General features: G+C 40.5%; 1 protein-coding gene across 1 annotated transcript in view; it reads left to right on the plus strand.

Annotated features, from left to right (window-relative positions):
• The first annotated feature begins 1,528 nt into the window (after positions 1 to 1,528).
• The window catches only part of sh2d3ca (SH2 domain containing 3Ca), an 80,055-nt gene continuing 61,177 nt past the window's right edge, over positions 1,529 to 20,406 (plus strand). The window contains 4 exon segments of the mRNA XM_061734291.1: positions 1,529 to 1,646; positions 4,619 to 4,906; positions 6,256 to 6,742; positions 10,195 to 10,234. Coding sequence (XP_061590275.1) covers positions 1,628 to 1,646; positions 4,619 to 4,906; positions 6,256 to 6,742; positions 10,195 to 10,234 — 834 coding nt within the window. The 5' untranslated portion in view covers positions 1,529 to 1,627.

Genomic DNA, 20,406 nt, shown 5'->3' on the forward strand with positions numbered 1-20,406 from the left:
CTGTAGTGTGTTAGGGCCAGTAGTCAAAGCTGCAGCTGCAGGACGAGACTAGAGCAGCTCGTCTTAAACATAGCTTTGTTGTAGATATGCTGCTATAGGCCTATACGCTGCAGGGGGACACCAACATGATCCACTGAGCGGTGTCTCTCACCCTTATTCTCTCCTCTTCTCTTTCCTTTCTTCAGCTCAACCCTCAGTTATTAATAAGAAGTACCTCATAAGCATAATTGTTCTTAATTTTTCTTATAGTTTGTTTTGCTGGTCTGCCCCCTTTTTTTCTCTCTTCTGTACAGGCCACGACTTCCGGACCTGCATCCTGACCTGTAGTCCCACCCTCCAGAGTCTGCTGTCTACACCTGTTTATATTCATCTCTGTCGTACATCAGCTAGTCGTGTATCAGTCATATGTACATTCAACTCTTAGTTCTCCAGCTAACGGATAATGACTACTATTATATTTTGTCTTGTGTAATATTTTGACAAAACATTTGTGCTTTCATTCTGAATCTGTTCTTCATTCTCTCTTTCTTATCTTCCTTGTCCTGCTCTACCCGACTGGTCTTCAGCAGGAGGATCCCCCTAATGCTCCAGGTCCTGCTCAAGGTTTCTTCCCTCCTAAAGGGGAGATTTTCCTTGCCACTGTTTGGCTTTAAGATTTTTCTCCCTCTAGGGGAGTTTTTACCTTTCATTGTTTATGTTTATGTAATAATTGCCTAGAGACAACTTGTATTGTAATAGACGCTATATAAATAAAATTGAATTGAACTGAATTTACAGACAAAGTGAGAATGATGGTGTACAAAAACTGCACCCGGGATGAATAAGTGCCCCACATACAGATTCTACAGCCCTCATGTTGCTGGCCCAGGTTTGACTCCAGTTTCCCCTCTCTCTGTCTTCATTTTCAGTGAAGCTGACATCAGTAAAAGCCACAGAATCCACCTAGAGAAAATGTGACAAGAGATGTTGTTGACTTTCAAGTATTACATTTTCTTGTGACTGATCTCAAAAACTGTTCTGCAGCAGAGACTGTCCCCGGTACCACATGATAACATACGGATACACATTCATTCACTCACTCAAATAAAAGCCTTAGTTAGTGCAAAAAGTCATGTCTGATTAAGTTTTGACAAAACAGGTTTAACAGGGTTATGTCATCAACAATAACCAACATAGATCAAACTATTATGAAGACTGTTGTTGCTAAATGTATAATTAGTTAAGACCCCATTTTCTATTCCTATTCCACTTTTAGTTTACATTTTCAAAAAATCTCCCCTTTGTTACACTGTATGAAACATTATGTATTTTATGTATAAATTCTGCATATTCTGTGTGTTTGCTTATATGTATCCATAAACACATGTAAATATATATGTATATTCAGAACAAAACCTTCCATTTCCTCTTAGCACTGGTGCTGTCAGCTGTACAGGAAGTAACAGGTCTACTCCTTTGCCCTATTTGCACATCTCTTAGGTTTAATCGAAGTACTGTGCCTCAACCACAGTGGAGGAAATGTGGTGTATAACAAGGTTAATCTTAATCAGCACAGAGTTATCATCCGTCTTCTACCCTGTTTGACTACAGCATTTTATTTGAAAGTCCCCTCCAGCTCAACCTCAACATGAGCCTTCGGAAACTGAGTGAGTACCGTCAGTGTTTGCTTGAAGCTCTGTAAATCAGCAGCTCTTTCTTTGGCATCATGACACATTCTGCTCTGTCAGTCAGAATTACATTGATGAGGATGACGTGAAATGAAGCCAGTGACTGTAAGGACTTTGCATCTTTGTTTGGATATTCATATAATGTGACTGTCAAACATTTGCCAAAAATTCAAATTTTGTTGTTTCAAAATGCAGATTTAAAAGGTCACCTAGTGCCTGCTAGAACTGATACAGAGACAAACAAGCAGGACCATCTGCCCATGCATTCCTTCTCACATACAAATGTACAAATTCAGACAAATATTCCCCGGTTAAATGGTTCTATGTCTTCAAACAACATGAGGGAAAACACCAGGACAAAAAAAAGATTTTTTCAAGCTGCGTCAGAAGAACTTTTGTCACTTTGGGACAAGCAGAACAAGCTTGAAACACCACATCTAATATATCATTTGTTGTTACGGCCTCCAGCTAGAAAACATTTTTAAATCATGTCATGTACTCCTGACACCTCACACCTATCTTTTCTTCCGTCTACAAATTTCTCAGGAGTCACATTTGATTCCCAAAAGGAAATTCATATCAACTTGCAATTTTTCGTTTAAGTATGAAACAAAAAAAAATTTCTGGATGGATAAAAACTATGCAAGTGAAATGAAAGAGGATCACAAGGGAAATATAAAATATAAACTCCATACCCACAGAAGTTGAGACTTTTTGGAAGTACAGAAAAGAAATTCCACACACAGTTGTTTTGAGAAAAAGTAAACAAGGTACATTCATACTTTTAATAGCATTGTTAGTTTTACAAGAAGAACCAGTCCTTTGCTTTCTCTCCTAACATTATGTTTTTAGTATTTTAAAGGCATTAAATACAAGCTTTGTTTAGATCTACTTAATACAGTGAAGACTATGAAAGTCTTTCTACCTGTGCCTGCAGGCTTAACCCTTTAAAACCGATTAAACAACTAAACAATGAACACATTTGTGTTTCTGTTGCATTTTAGAAAAGCTTTCCAATTTTTCTAAAGCTGGAGTTTGTCTGTGTACTACAAATGTGAGAAAAGGAGATATAATGTTTTAGAGTGCAAAGTGCAAAGGCAACATGGCTGAAGTATAAAATATATCTACCAGTAGACCCAGTAGAAAAAAAGTCTACAAAAAATAATAATTTAAAAGTACTAACATCAATGAATAAATAAAGGCGTATTAAAATCAAATAATAATAGATTACCATCATACAGTAGCTCTATTACATGTATAATAAATACTACGCTTGACTCAGACACATTTCCATCTCGCCAGGCATTCCTTCAGCATGTCATGGGAAGGACAAATGTTCTCATCTCATCACTTCTTTACAGGGATGCCCCAAGACTTGGTGCTAGGGACCCATCTGGTTGTCGTATACACCACCTCTCCGGGCCAGATCATCCACTTACGTGGCTACTTGCATCACTTCTATAAATGAACTTTCCCTGTCCTTCCCGCCAGACTCCACCATCTGTTGCTGAAACTCAGCTTGCCTCTCTGATCTGTCTGCACGGATGAAGGAACATCACCTTTAACTTAACATGTCAAAGATCAATGTCCTGGTTATGCCCGCCTATCATCCTATCAACCAAAACATCAACAAAAACATCTCTTCCACTACTGTCGTTCCTGCCAAAGTTGAAAAAAACCCACTAATGACCAGAAGTCTTTCTCTTTTATTGCCTCTGTATCCCATTCATACCACAATGCGCTTTACAAAATGAAAAATCTGAGCTTACCTGACTCAATACGGCATGTGACTCTTGGTACGGGGTAGGGCTGGGCGATATGGACCAAAAGTCATATCTCGATATTTTCTAGTTAAATGGCGATACTCGATATATATCTCGATATTTTTTCTGTGCCTTAATTGGGGTTTCCCCCAAAGCATTATAGCATCTCTGTTAGCTTCTTTTTTTTCTGAGGCAAACCCTTAAAAAAACAGTCAGTTTTAATACAAAGCCTCGTGCCAAATGTCACACAGGTACATTTATTAACAGAGGTCTGCACAATATCAAAATGTATAAAACAAATGAAATAAACTGCCTGCATATATAGAATAAAAATGCTTCTTGAATAAAATAAAACAAATATCCCTTTCCTGCATAACAATTAAATTAAAATACACTGTGCAATTAATACAATGTAGACAGTAACAGGCAGACTTTTCCAATGAGGTTGACAGTTGTGCAAATAACAAAACATTTGTGCAAATCTCAAATAAAACATTCAAGTCAATTTGTCAAAATCATTTAAAAAAAATGTAATTTTTTTTTTTTTTTTTTTTTTTTTAAATCGATATAAACGATATTGTCTCGTACCATATCGTGTTTGAAAATATATCGATATATATTAAAATCTCGATATATCGCCCAGCCCTAGTACCGGGCATAGTTTACCACGTTAACTGCGGCTTGATCTTTTTTTTTCCCTCTGTTGTAAGTCGCTTTGGATAGAAGCATCTGCTAAATGTAATGCAATGTAAAGTTAAAAGATAATTACACAGTTCAGCAGTCAAGCAGCCTTAATGGTTAAAAACTGAAATTATTCATATAAATTCTAAAGAAAATGCCGTTATCAACCTGCCAGCAGGAGTGGGGTGCATCCACTAAACCAAGCTGATGGAGGTGATTCAGAGTTTGACGGCTCGGGCAGAATGACCTTCTGAACTCTCTTGTACATGTTGATGGGTCTTGATGAATCTTCAACTAATCTTGTAGCAACACCTTTAAATGAGTTAGCTAGAGGACACCTTACAAAATAAACATAAAAGAACCGTTTCAATAGTGCAGCAATAGAACAGAACAAAAAATTAAAATTAAAAATAAAATGAAACAGCAAAATGTGGCTTTGATGACTAAATTGCAGATATGTTGGGGCATGTTAACTCTTTCATCCTCTCACATTGTTCCCCTTTCAAGGTTTCAAATGGTTTGGCAGCCTGACCAACCTCTCTTTTCGCCGGTCCTCTGAGAAACCAGACGCCAAGACCTCTAAGTCAAAGTCTGGACTCCGATCAGGAAGTGTACCAGAAGTTCACAGTGAAGGTGTCATCACAGCGAGGCTAAGTCCTCTCTCTGAGACCACACTGGATGACTTGGAGGGTATCCGTCCTCGCACTGCCAGCTATGTCCGTTCCAGTGAGGACTACACACATGTGGGCACGCTGCCCCGGCTACTGATGAGGAAGAAGGACAAGAGTACCAGAGGTAAAAGCTGCAGCAGTCATTATCAGCACTTGAATGAATGAATGAATGAGTCTTTCTTTATTTCGGCTTGTACAGAACAAGATGAAAAGGAAGAAAAAAAAACAACATTTCTTTTGCCGAAAAGGTGTAGGCTGAAGCCGTAGCTTATAGTGCCTACCCTTTTTTCTTTAGATCAGCAAAAATATGAGACATTAACTTTTACTCAGTGGAAACAAACAATACATAAAGAAGAAAAAAATAAGTAAGACAAAATATAAAATTGACGTTTCACATCCTAGAATGTTTTTGATAGTATACTTTATAATTATAGTGTTTTATATTTATTTACAATATTTTCTTTAAACAATTTCTTAAACTTGACGAGAGAGCGACACATTTTTAGGTTGTTATCACAACTATTCCAAATTTCTCTAGCCTTAACTGATGTACATCTCTTTTTAATATTAGTTCTTACTGTCGTCATCTCAAACATGAGTTTCCCCCTCAGGTCATAGCGGGTTTCTTTTATCTGGAACAGGTCCTGAATGCAGTTTGGAAGCAGTTTCTGCTGGGCTTTAAAGGCAAATAAAACAGTTTTCTGCTCTACTTTATCATGGAATTTTAAGGTATTATATTTAATAAAAAGATTATTTGTTGGTTCATAATAGTCGGTTTTATTAATTATCCTTAAAGCTCTTTTCTGTAATAGAAAAATAGGGTTTGTATTTGTTTTATAGGTGTTACCCCATATCTCCACACAATAAGTCATGTATGGAACAATGAGTGAGTTATACATTAAAAACTGCTGCTCTTTGACAGAAAAAATAATTTGTTTTATTTACTATTGCTAGGGTTTTAGACATTCTTGATTTTACACTATTTATGTGTGATTTCCAGCTAAGTTTATCATCAATTATTACCCCCAGGAACTTATTTTTATATACTCTTTCTATTTCCATACCACTAATTTTAATTGTTATATGATTATTTTTTTTTCTAGTGCCAAAAATTATGAATTTAGTTTTAGTTAGGTTTAATGATAACGTATTGATATCAAACCATGCCTTCACATTTTTCAGTTCTCCTTCCACCACATTCAGCAGCTGTTCCAAATTCTTCCCTGAACAATAAAGGTTTGTATCATCAGCAAACAAGAAATAATTTATTATTTTAGACACTTTACAAATATCATTTATATATAATATGAACAATTTAGGACCTAGAAGAAGTGTTATTACAGGAGCCTGGCAACCTAACATGCAATCAGCTGTGATACAATTCCTATGATTTGCTTAGTTTCTCTTTCTTTTTTTTTTTACACCTTACTCATTTTTTTTCTTTATCACTTATATCGTCCATTTCTTCCTAAGGATTGTCCAGCAGCAGCAAGAAGAGTGGAGTCAAAAGCGGCCTGAACAGAAGTCAAAGTCAGAGACCTGCGGGGGACCATGATCATGTGGCTTTTACACACACAGGTGTATTATCCAAAGTGGCTGAAGGTGTGCAAGGAGTTACTGCTGACAGTGGGATCAAAGAAGACTCTCTAACCGATTCCAACACACAGCATGAACCTACAGGTGAAGACAGCAATACTTACGGCCAAAACATCATCTCTGCGCCCATGGCTGCCGGTGAAGATGTGTCGCTCTCTGGTGGCTCGAGAGCAGAACTTCAATCAGAGGAACACGGAGCGGTGAACGCCGAGTCCATGACAGAGCCTTCATCTGATCCCCTCACACAGGGGGGGGATGCAGCCTGTGAAGATGGATGCTTAGAGTCTGATTCCCCCTGTGAGCCTAAGGATTGGGCAGGGATAGAGCCAACAGAGGCACAAAGAAAATCTGACAGCATTTACAGGTGCCTTTTTTCTTTATTTCACTCGTTTCATGAATTAACCATTACTGACTTGGGGAGCATAATTTTATTTTCCTACTTAAAGGTATTGTGACATCATTTTTAACATGCTTTTAACACTATTAAAAGTCTTGGCCAACATCCCTCAAATGTGTCTAAAAGAGTGTAACAAGAAAAACTTCACTCTAGTACTCCATTCCTGGCTTTTTATGACAGTGTTTTTTTGCGCCGTGAAAAACGCGTCCTTTTCCCCCTTTCCTGTCAATCATTGCGCCGCTCCTCCTCCCAACCTCCTCCAACCAACCGCTACACACTTCTGCCGGCGTCTCCACACACACGCGCGCACACCGAACCACAAACACCGACACACAGCCCAGACAGGGCGGCTACAGCCCGGGGATGAAGTCCAACCGGGACCAGAGGACCGGGACTGCAGCTCCCCGCGAGCAATACGCTCGGAGAGTTAAGCCGGGAGCGACAGGCGAAGCATGCACGGAAAAGCAGCAGGGCGAAGCAGACAGTCCACAGCAAACAATCATAAAAATAAAGGCATGCAAGCAACAGTGTCCCCTTATCTTAAGTCCAGTCAGTGGCCGCGGGTCTTCTTAGCAGTTTTCCTCCGGTGATTAGAACAAAAGAGGCTCTAAACAGCTCCGTGTTAAGCCTCATTTATGGTTCCGCGTTAAATCGACGCAGAGCCTACGCCATAGGGTTCAGCGTTCGGTGCGCGTCGCCACGTAACCCTACGCCGTAGGCTCTGCGTCGGTGTAACGCGGAACCATAAATCAGCCTTTATGGTGCGCTGGAGAGGAGAGGAGGCAGGGAGCTGGGTGGAGGGGGCGGTGATTTAGCGGGTTTATACGTAACGACCCGCCACCAAACCTGTTTTTGCATAGTTATGCGGAAAATCCCAGAAAGCACACAATACACTGAATGTTAAAAGTTCGTTGTTTTTTGGGTGTAATTGATGTCAAGACACCCAACAAAACACAAAAAATCAAGAAAAATGTGTTTTTCATGTCACAATACCTTTAATATTTTGAAGTTGATACATTTCTGAGCAGCTCTTTTTTTATCGATTTTAGATTAAGAGCTCCATGTTCTGTAGATTTAATCATGTTAGTGTTCTGCCACTAACTGGAGAATATTTTTTTTTTCTTTTTTTTTTAACATGCTAAATATATGAAAAGATTATAAAATATTCAGTTCTGCTCAGTTTATTTGTACTGCATCACAGCAAAACCTCCCTCAGAGGGCTTTAAAGAGAAAGCTACATTTCCCATCCATCCATCCATCCATCCATCCATCCATCCATCCATCCATCCATCCATCCATCCATCCATCCATCCATCCATCCATCCATCCATCCATCCATCCATCCATCCATCCATCCATCCATCCATCAAAAAAAGGCTGACTGACTAAAAACATTGGAGGCTATCTCAACAGTAACTGAAGTTGATTTTTAGTAGATTTTTAGTATTAGCTCAATGATACACATTATCTTAACATTTCAGATTTGGAGTTTATTGATCAAATGCTGCTAAAAAACTATTTTACTGATTATAGGATTTCCTAATTCACATAGATTCTTCTTATACACAAAAGACCAAAGAAAATAATCTTTCAGTGCATTTGCTGCTTGCATTTCTTAATATTGTCGATGATTTATCAATAAAGTCAGAAGTTGGAGAGTTTGAGAGAGAAATGCAAACCTTGCAACCCCAACCCACTTAAGCCAAACAAATTGTTCTTCCCTGCTTCTTTTCCCATGGCATGCCAATCCCTGTGCCCCTGGCGCCCCTCGCATAAAAGCAGACTACGTGTATCAGGTTACACCCTTGTGTATGTGAATGCATGAAAAGTCCACCATGTACCTAGATGCAAGGGCTCAGATGTCTGGAGTCTCAGCCTGCGACTTTAACCCAGGGACCGTGGGAAATATGGCTATGTAGTGAAAACTCCAGGTTGCGTATACATGTGCACATTAAAGAGCGCTCCCTCCTCTGTCAGTTCAACCATAAATCAAACCGTCTCTCAGTCGCTCTGTCTAGATTCCACGGATCTCTGCTACTTTGCTTGGGCTTCTTTTTCAGACAGCATAAAATATCAATCCAAGTTAGTGAAGCTTTTGGGTGGCTGATAAAATTTGGCTCTAAAATAAGATGCCTTTAATTTATTTACTCACATCTTTTGGACCCAGATAAATGAATGAATGCTCCCTGGTGTGATCTGTGTAGCCATTTAGTAAGAGCCAATTTGGGCAAATATGTGGCAACTAAAACCCGTTGAAACCATCTAAAGATTTTGATTCTTGCTTGTTTTATTTTCTGCAGTGATGTGTAAGTTGTGTGAGGTTCTTGTGTTGTGCTCCATGCATGCTGAATTTGCTCATATGAAATTAAAATAAGTCATCCCTTCAGTAAAATGGTTCCTGTCTTTGGCTGGTAGCACATTTGCCCACATTCTTCACGGTGAGGTACAGGTGACATGAATCCATCCTGTCATGTTCATTTGTACACATCTGATACTGAATTATGAGTTTCATTTTTAACTCTTGGGTGGATTCTTTGGAAGATTGGATTTCCTATTGCACTGTTTGCAAACACAAAGGATTATGTCTCAGACTTTTTTCTTTTAATGATTGCATACGTAACCAGGATGAATATTATTCACCATGGCACAACTTCAAATAGTTTCTGTTGCACGAGGCAAAAATAAATGTTCCATGTTGTGCCGTTTTTTATTTATTTTTTACCATTACAGGACTGGCTCAGCTTTGGTAGGCAGTGCAGAAACTCTACTGTGGGACTTATTAACACTCCCCAGCCCACTGCCACAGTGAGATCTGTTGATCTGACCTCTCTGTACTTGTGTGTAACACATCTTTGCTGTGAGCCCTTTGAGACTCATCATGGAGTTGTGCTGACTGATCTTTAAACTTGTCTGAGGGTGTAGTTAACCCCTTTGCTTTCTTGTGCTTCATGTTACAAAGCTGCATAGCAGTACCCCGCTACAGGGCTTCAGAGACAGCAGCACAGCGGGGGTCTTGACACATGATTGGGATCCATCCTGAGTGTTAAAGTGCAACCGATGGTGCTTGAGAGATTGGAGATGCCCTGTCCATATTCAGAAATCTGAGATGCTCCGTGGGTTTTTTTTGGGGGGGGGGGTTCCAAGAGGGCGAGCAGCATCTGTGTTTTACCCAGTTGAAAGCCTGCTATGGACCGTCATGGGAATACAGATTTCTTTTCCCTTCTTCTTCCGTTTGTGGTAACATGCACCTGTTACAAGAGTAGATCAAGCACAAAAGCACAAATGTGTGAATCAAAGCACATGCATACACAATCTGAACAGAGGCTCAACACCTTTTTCCTCTTTTTACATTTTCTCTCTTTTGTATGCCTTGTACATTGATTTGACTCCCTTAACTTCCTTTTTTCCTCCCTTTTCAGCATCATGAAGCCAGCAGAGAATCAGGACCAATATGTTCTGGTAAGTCTTTGTCAAGATGTGTTTCTTCCAAATGTCCAGATGTTTTTATCCAGTTGAATTACAGTTTGTGGTAACGGGTCCATAGTATGAAAAAACATCTTTTGTCATAGATCCCAACCTGTGGTCTTACAACGTAGAGTGTTACTGGTTCAACGACAGCTATTTTAAAGGTTGCGCAACCAAAGCTGGCCTGAGAATGTTCTCATTGTATTTTTGTATTTTTCGCATTGTATCAGAAAACGTTGTCTACTGATGATGACAATGTAATATGAAGTGATGTATTAATTAATGCAAATATCCACAAACTATCTTTGCAAAACTGGCATCCAAAGCTGGTTTCATCTCTCTAAGCATGACCAAGGCCCCTTTCTCCTCCTTTTCTGTTTCTTTTTTGAAATATCTGCAGCATGCAAAAAAGCTACAACTAAAGAGTGGTTCTTTTTCCTGCTTACCATCAGTACATGCTGATGACGCCACCCTACCACTGTAGTATCCTACAGTTCAGGAAGTCTCATCAGCCTAAAGTGGACACAAGATATTCTTGACATAGTGGCAAAGATTAATCAGCAATGCAACTGATACATGCATTCATGTAGGAGTCTCAACACCTTTTTTTTCTTCTTTTTGGCACATCCCACACAAGAGGGAGTAAAAAAGAGTCTTTATGTTAACTCCACCCCTTAAGACCAACTTTTATGAGCCATTAAAAATTAGGCTGATTTTTTAACTGCATTCCTACATTTCAGGAAGACATAAAGACACTTTGATATTTTTAAAAAGAAGAACATAATAGGCTATTTCTCCTTTAACGCCTGTGACTTTGAAGGGAGCGAGCATATCAGAGATTTTGTTGTTATTGTCAATTCACATATTTGAAGATGTTGGCGTTTGAAATAAGACAAAAAACCCAGACTTTTGAATCTCTCCCTGCTCATGATATCAAAATATTTTACTTTCTTTCTTTCATTGCTTATGCTGTAGTCATAAATGTTACCCTAAATGTGCAAAGTACTGCTATCCTCCAGTATTAATGGATTACATTCTTAATGTGACTCTTCAGATGTAACTGTGGCTGACAATCAGCATATAACCTTCTATAAGTTTGCTCATATCAGCAAGATTCAGTCCACATTTAGCCTAATTCTGACTGCCATTTAGCTAATTGAACTTTCAGTCAGGTAGTGCTAATTTCAGCACTCAACAACAAGCAAACAGCCCGTGCTGCAGCCAGCAGGGGGGGCCCTCCACACAAGCCAAGCTCTTCAAAGATCACAGACGGCAAGAGGTTGTTTTGTGACCTTGGAGATGAATAATCACTCTTCATGAATCCTGTATATGAACAAAGACTAATATTCTAAAGTGGGAAGTAAGAGGAAAACAGTGCAGCTGAAAGATGAAGGGAGGAAGAACAGGGAGTCGGGATGGAGAGCCGACAGCTGAGAACTTGGAGGTCTGTTTTTGTATCGATTGTAAATCACCAGTGGTGGTAAAAGCCTTCTCCTATGACCCTGAGGTGTAGTTTCTTTGTAAAACAAATGCCCATCTTACATTAGCCACAACAAATTGACTGCAGCAAAAAACCTTGTTAGGGTTTTATTATGTTGAAGGCAAACAGTGTATAATGTGAGCTGAATTTTGTCAATGATAGTTAATACCCAGTTTGGAGGATCGTAATGATTAACACCAGTGAGTTTACAAAACTAACCTGACTGCATTAGTTTTCACCGGGTATGGATTTCCTCCCCCCCTCCCTGAAACCTGCATGTCAGGTTAATTGGTGATTGTGAATTGCCTGTAGAAGCATGTGTGAGTGTGTGTATGGTTGTCTGTGTCGTTTTTCTGTGAATGGCCTTGTGATGAGCTGATGACCTGTCCAGTCTGTGCTCTGCCTGTCACCTGAAGACAGCTGGGATTGACCTCTGACCCTAAATAAGATGGACTATGTATAGCCTGGATTCCAAAAATTGATATATTTATTTAAAAGCGGATACACAATTTTACTGTACAGATCACATCTTAGCAATATGAATGAATGAATGAATGAATGAATGAATGAATGAATGAATGAATGAATGAATGAATCTTTATTTCGGCTTGTACAGAACAAGATGAAAAGGCAGAAAAAAACAAAAACATTTCTTTTGCCGAAAAGGTGTAGGCTGAAGCCGTAGCTTAAAGTGCCTACCCTTTTTTCTTATGATCAGCAAAAATATGAGACATTAGCTTTTACTCCGTGGAAACAAACAATACATAAAGAAGAAAAAAATAAGTAAGACAAAATATAAAATTGACATTTCACATCCTAGAATGTTTTTGATAGTATACTTTATAATTATAGTGTTTTATATTTATTTACAATATTTTCTTTAAACAATTTCTTAAACTTAACGATAGAGCGACACATTTTTAGGTTGTTATTACAACTATTCCAAATTTCTCTGGCCTTAACTGATGTACATCTCTTTTTAATATTAGTTCTTGCTGTCGTCATCTCAAACATGAGTTTCCCCCTCAGGTCATAGCGGGTTTCTTTTATCTGGAACAGGTCCTGAATGCAGTTTGGAAGCAGTTTCTGCTGGGCTTTAAAGGCAAATAAAACAGTTTTCTGCTCTACTATATCATGGAATTTTAAGGTATTATATTTAATAAAAAGTAAAATAAAATAAAAATAAAAAATAATCACTTAATTCCAATTACAAAATATTTCAGCTGTGATGCACCATCTTTCAAGGTTCCTTTGGGATATACGCATAATAATAAAAATATCTTCAGTCAGACATCTGAAAGAGCATCCACATTCAAAAAGAATCAAAAAATGCAGCTGTTTTATTTTTTGTTGTTGTTTTGAAACAATTTTGTTTCATTCAGTTTTTTTTTTTTTCATTTTGGAAATTTCTTTGATTCGCTGGGTGATTTAATTTAGACTTAAATAATTGGATATGGTTAGCTAGGTTGGGGTTAGACCTCATTCTTTCAAATTTTTACCAGCTTGTCACAAGGCTTTAATTTTGAAGTTATTGGCTGTCGCCCCCGGAGACTACGAGCCAACCAGTGAGATCCGACGGGTCTCCAGACTGACTTGTTATTGAGAAGTGTAATTTTAGGATGGGTGGCCTCTACTCACTCCGACACATTGGGCTGTTTTATGGCCTGTCAGTGTCGATGCGGTGCCAGATAATGAAACTTTAACAACAGTAATTGTTGCATTACAATGAAGTCTTGTGTAACTGTTTGTTGTTTTATTCAATGCTCAAAATGAGACAGTTTTCATGGCACAATGATAATACCCATAAGAGTTTTTGTACCACTGCTGCTTCCATCATTTCATCCCCCTACGCACCTACTCTTTTCTTCCAGTTGGACACCCCCTCCCCCTGTTCGCATGTTTTTGTCACCCAAATTGTCGCCAGAGCAGCCACTCCCACCATCACCCCACCTCCCTGAAAGCTGCCAGCACTCCCTCCATCTCCCTCCATTTCTCTGAAACATTTATGACAGCTGATGTTTAAATCAGGAGTCGCCCTTGCTGTGGCCCTTTTCATAATGCGAGCGCCCAGGCCAGGGACTCTCACATGTGCACGCTCACACATGTGTTTATACACACCCACGAATGCACACAAACACACACGTAGAACGAAGATTAGACTACATGTAGTAATTAAAGGGAGGCTGTCTGAAAATTAGTGATCAATACATTTTCTCAAAGACTTGGTAATTAAAATGCCTGAAAGCATCTGAGACAAGTTAATGTGCTTTCTCATAAAACATGAGTCATCATTCAGTTTTCAGTTTTCATGGAGACAAGAAACTGGTCAAGCATTTTTTGTGAATCGTGGAAAAAGTCAAAAGCATCTTTTAAATAGTTTATGGCTGGTGCAAATGGACCAGATTGTTCTGTGTTATTAATTAACCCATCCGTCTAAGCCCAAATGTTTATGAAGAGTATGTATGACATGGCTGCTTGTTTTATGATTGTGTTCATCTATTTTTGACTTTAGCCCAGCCTCGCTTTGTCTCCTGCTCTGTTTTTGTGGTTTGGTTGTACTTTGATGGGGAGGGGCAAGAGGGGGAGGCGGGACGGGTCGGTTCATAAGAGGTTTATTAACATATGTCTGGGTCTCACAACGCTCTCTAGACAAAAAAAAACTGTGTGTCTGTGTCTGTGTCTGTGTGTGTGTGTGTGTGTGTGTGGGGTGGGGGAGAGAGAGAGATGGGGGCTCAGCTGCATATCAGTGCATTACAGCATGTTTGATTATGCGAATGGTTTAAATTTCCAAATTTCCGTATGCATCAGTGTGGTGCTTGATTATATTGAAGCTGCACCCCATGGGGGGAACGTGTGTGTGTGCGTGCGCGTGTGCCTGTTACAGTGGGCTGAATTAATGTGGCGTCTCTGTAAATGAGAGAGGGGGAAATTTGTGGACTCCGCACCTCTGAAAAAGATCACTACCAGCTCCTCTCCTGGCATACAGATTGACAAATCGCAGCATGTGGACTCTTGTCCAGAAACACAAACAAACTGTGTGTGCTATTCTTTATATGCAGCTGCTTTAAAGGTGACGTTCAAAGTGTTTGCCGACATGTATTGCTCAGGTGAAGCAGGTGAAGGCGTTTTGGTGAATCTTTTTACCTGATTAAGATCTTTGGATAGAATTATGCTCTGGTTTAAATTTTTTTTTATTTTGTGCTCTTTATCAAGGTCAGCATGCCATGAAGCAGCACATGAAATGGAGAATTATGACACATTTATCTTTCTTATACACTGATTTATTCATACTCAAGATGTGTCTACTTGATGCAGCAGCACTTATGTGAAAGGTTTAGTCGTCTGAATGTGATTACAGCAAGAAAACTGACTTTAAATTGCATTATTTCACACCTAAATCGGGATTTTCCAACACATCTGTAGGGACAAAGTCCCATTGCTCCCAAACAGCCTCTTTTCTCTCTTTCTTTCTCTGTATCATTACTCTAGGCTGATGTTTCAAACATGCTTTGACACACATATCTGTGGTTCAATGCGGATTAACCAGCAGGTGAATGAGGTCCGCCCCGTGAAAATACACTGATGAAAATCAGACACTCACACAGACAAATCATTAACTGCACCCGTCTGCACCCCCGGCGGAGCCTGGCCTTTCTTTTTTACACGTGCACACATTGACACAATCACACATGTGTTTGCACATATAATCTTCATGCACCCTCAGCATACCTCTTTTTATCTCACACACGCATGCACGCCCACACATTTTCCTCTCTTCCTTCTCACACTCCCTCTATCTCGTGTGTCTCTCTTTTACACCCAGACACACTTTCATTAGTGGGATGCTCTGAGCCACATGCTGGGATTCTCCATTGTCCTCCCTATCAGCCTGCGGGATGAAGCTCACTAATTAATATTTAACTGAAGGCCGCCTCCAAGCAGGGGAGGGAGATGGAGAGATAAAAGACTGGAAGGAGGGGAAGGTGGAGGGATGGCCAAGGAAGAGACGGGAAGGGCAGGGAAGAGAGTGGAGAGAAGGATAAGATGGAAAAGGAGGCTGGAAGAAGGATGTTAGGCTATTGATCAGGTGGATAAGAAGGCGAGGGATGACAGGAGGAATACAGTGATAAGAATGACCTGAGAAATGCTGCATTTGATCGACCACAGAGCAGGCAGAGAGATATGGCAATGGTGAAAAGAGGAAGGGCCACTTTGATGCATTGATGATGGAAGACACACACACACAGAAAAAGAAAAGATTCTGGACTATTTGGGGTTGAGATGCACGTGGAAAATCAATCACAACAACATAATAAGGATGAGTCTAAAGACTGTATAAGAAGAACTGGACAAACCCTGATTAGCTAAGCTTTGTTCTCAGACCCTTTCAGGCCAACCCACAGCCAGTCACGCCAGCCAAAACACATGCTCTTTAAAACTTAAATAACCAATTCACAAGTGCAGTTGATATGAAATCTAGCTATAGAGACCAAAACTGTAAAGTCTGTTTCCTTAAAACATATTAAGTCATATTCAACTGAGATAAGATATATTTATGATACATATGGTGAATATTTTGTGGGAACCCCTGTCTGATTGATGAATTACAACAAAACCATCTGGCAATCTGGTCAGGGACTCAGGACTGTTAAGGCATTTTCACCAAAAATAAGTATTTGTTGGATATTTTTAGTCAAGACTTGTTGTATGCAGATAACTGAAAAATGCAAAATGTATGTGTGTAACAAAAAAAAATCTCAAAATACTAGTATCACATTAAATTGATACAGTTAAATGTGAGCTGAATTTAAATCTTGCCAATTCTCTGTGACTAGTAGTAGCAGAGCCCTCTCCTCATGAAAGAAAAACCTGTGATGCATGTATTGCATTTTTTCTTCTTTGTGTCGGATATTTTAAGAAAACATATTGTGACTTTAATACTGCGACTCCCTTCAACAGTTGCTCAATATCTGTTTCACTTATTGTAATTCATCCAAGGATGCAAAATTGCATTTTGAGACAAGTATGAGCTTTCAGAATGTATCCTGTGCTTCTCTTAGGAGGGTTATTTCCAAAAAAAAGAAAGAAAAATTCAAGAATGCCACAATTATCGATGTATGGAGAAGTATAAAGAGCATTAAACTTTTCAGAGAGATGTTGCTCTTTTAAACTTCGCTTGGGTTTCTGGGGTCATTGTTAGGGTCGGTTTAAACACAAGTGTTTGTGTGCCCACACAATGAAAGTGAAAAATGTGCTTTTAAGTGATCACCTTTATCATATGATAAACAGCAATATTGTCAGTTTAAGTTGTATCGTCTTGGATGATGATGTCTCATCCTCAGGATTCAGTTGTCCACTGACTGGTTTAATAAATATTAAAATGATGTGAATCACAGTTAGCAGACTTCATCCCACGACAGATTTCAAACCAATGAGTTTAGACGGCACACCCGCCACCAGCGCTGTGAAAACACTGAATGTTGGAATATTTCCCTAAAGAATGGTGTTTAATCCCTCCATCAGACTTGCAAAGATGCTTAGAGTCAATGTTAGTGTCAATGTCTTCACAGAGAAAACCATTGACTGTGAGAAAAGGCAATTCATGTTGGTTTATCTATCCATTTGTTACCGGTCTCTGTGCCTTTGTTATTTTTTCAAGTGATGCTTAACTACTGAGCTCAGAAGATCTCCATCTTTAATCCAAAGCGACTAACATCTGAGAGAACAACAAAAGCAAGAAATCACATGTAGGAGGGTCCAGCTGGATCAGTGCTGGTCAGACTGCTGAGAGTCCGGTTGGACACAGGCGCTGCCATGCTAGTGCACGGGCGGGGCTTCTGGGGGGGCTGGGGGGGGGCGGTACCCCCCCGGCCCGGGGCCGGTGGGGGTACCGGGACCGGAGTTTTTTTTTTTTTTTTTTTTTGTGGCACCACTTGGTTCATTTTAGGTATAAAGCATTGTGTTGTGCTAAGATTTTCACCCTCACAGTTAACATTAAAACAAAAATTGCAAGTGAATCTCCAAATGTATTTTGGGTAAAATGTTTCGTCATCAACAGCTGTCTATCAACGTCATGCGTCATCATTGATCACTTGTCAACAACGCAGTAATCCTACAGCCTAATCATGAGCAGGAGTTATAAACACAAAAGTGGAGCGATAAAACGCAAAGAAGAAGAAGAAAAGGGAGCAAGAAAAAAGCCAAATTGCCCAAGCTAGATGCATATTTTGTTCGCCCTAATCCTCCTCCCGTGGGAGATGAAGCTGACGGGCCCCCGGCCAAGGCTCGCCGAGTACCTTCAAGTAGTGGTGAGTAGGCCACAATACTTCAAATTGAATTGGAACTTGTATGTGAATTTATGGGCCGCTTTGCCAATTTTACTACACTACTGTCATTAGTTGGAGTGGATGTCAGATGGTGATTTCAGAGTGATCTGGAGGCTATCCGTGGTGCTGAACTGCTAGAAATGCGTTGAATTTGTGTCTGAAATGCATTTGTTTTGTTAGGCTATATTTTTGTTGTTCTTGTGGTTTGTTGGACTTTGTCATGTTATATCATTATCTGAAGTGGGTTTCCGCTATCTGTGGTGCTGATAAATACAATCAAACGCTTTGAATTGTGTGTCAAATAGCGTGGCTTCAGATGGCTTGTGTGCGAAGAATAACTTGCTGAGATAGATGTATAAAGTCCAAAAAATATAATTTATTAAAAAAAGGTCAACAAAACGTTGTTGGGCATGTGTAGGCTGTGTTAATGAGACGGGTATTTTTGCAGCCTGCAACGGGCCTGGTCATATGCCCCGCCCCCCGGCCCGGCTCTGATATGTTCCGCTACTGTGCTAGTGATAGGGGTTTTTTTTGTTAAAGTGTTCCCTTCCCACCCAACACAATAGTCTCTTTATACAAGAAAGCTACGTCTTAAAAGACACCATCATATGACAAGGAATAACATTAATCAATGCATGACCAGAGCCTGAACCAAGACCTGTGTCGTATGTTATGTCAGGTAGGGTCTGATTTTCCTGATGTTGTAAAGAGCAAGGTTCCTCGGCAAGACCGGGAACCGAGGCAACATGCTCCTTAAAGGTCAGCTGGCTGTCTAACATGACACCCAGTTTCTTAGCAGAAGACGTGGGCACAAGTGTGGTGGAATCCAGCTGCACACTTATCTGAAGAGGTAAGGAGTGACTGGCTGGAGAAACAATGAGCTCAGTTTTGGACAGATTTAACTGAAGGTGACGGTCCTTCATCCAGGCAGAGATATCAGAAAGACGCATTGAGACGGCCGTGTCGCCAGGTGGGAAGGAAAGGAAGAGCTGGGTGTAATTGGCATAGCAGTGGTCGGAGAAGCCATGAGAGCTGATTATTTCACCTAGTGAAGTGGTGTATAGTGAAAAGAGATGAGGGCCAAGCAGCGATCCCTGTGGCACCCCTGTTGCCAGCTCATGCGATCTGGACACTCGTCCTTGCCATGACATTCTGATGGATCTTTCTGCAAGGTAAGACATGAACCACAGGAGGACAGATCCTAAAATGCCAAGCGTTGACAGTGTGGAGAGGAGAATGTGGTGGTTGACCGTGTCAAAGGCAGCAGACAGATGTAGCAGTATGAGGACTGAGTATAGACCAGCAGATCTGACAGCCCGTAGTGACTGACAGAAGAGCATTTTCAGTGGAGTGGCCCTGCCACTCCACTGAAAATGCCTAAAGCCAGACTGATGTGGATAAAACAGGCAGTTGTCACAAAGGAACTGTAAGACCTGACTGAAGATGGCTCGCTCTAGAACTTTAGACTCTTTTTTTTTTTTTTTTTTTATAAATATTTTTATCCCGGTTTTTTTCCCATTTTTACCACCCCGTGCTCCTACCTACTGACAGTCCTGGGCATTGCCATCCTCTACCAACCCCGGGAGGGCCCTGCACTGAGCTCAGGTCTCCTCCTTAACCTGAGGAGTGAGCAGGCCGCATCTTTTCACCAGACAGGGTGGGGCTTCTCCGGCCGAACGTAGCGCGTGGAAGGATCACGTTATTCCGGCCGGATCCTCCCCACCCCATCTGGCGCCCCGGTTGGCCAGAGGGGGCATGTATAGCCCAGGACTGTGTGCATGTTTTTGTGAGGGTAGCTCACACTAGCTACCCAGGGGAACACGGGGAGAACATACAAACTCCACACAGAAAGATCCTTTCGCCAACCCCACCCATGGTGTGGGCACTGAAGTCATGGGGGAACTAACACGCACTTCAGCACCCACAGCGTCCCCCGGCGGGAATCGAACCCAGGACCTTCTTGCTGTGAGACCGCTGCACTACCAGCTGCGCCACCGTGCCCCCAGAACTTTAGACTCTTAATGTCAGAGCAGGCCGACTGCCCACGGCCCCAAAAACAATACATTGCATCAACGTGTTGACTTCAACCACGTGTTACCAGACAACAACATCCTACTGTATGTGCAACCAATTTCTCCATTTTTGGGTGACTGCTTTTCTCAACAGTGGATTTAACTCTATATATTTGTGTGGTATGTGTGTGAGTGGCACAGTTGCCAGATGTGACATACTGTAGGCGTTGTGCTGATTGTTTTGTCATGGTATTACAGATAACCAAGAGTCGGACGAACGTAGAGCAACAAGAGATTATATGTGACCCCGCTGTGTAATCTGTCTAATCCAGCACAGGATGGTTTAAG

Source organism: Cololabis saira, chromosome 11 (genome assembly GCF_033807715.1).
Source record: "Cololabis saira isolate AMF1-May2022 chromosome 11, fColSai1.1, whole genome shotgun sequence".
Lineage (NCBI taxonomy): Eukaryota > Metazoa > Chordata > Actinopteri > Beloniformes > Belonidae > Cololabis > Cololabis saira.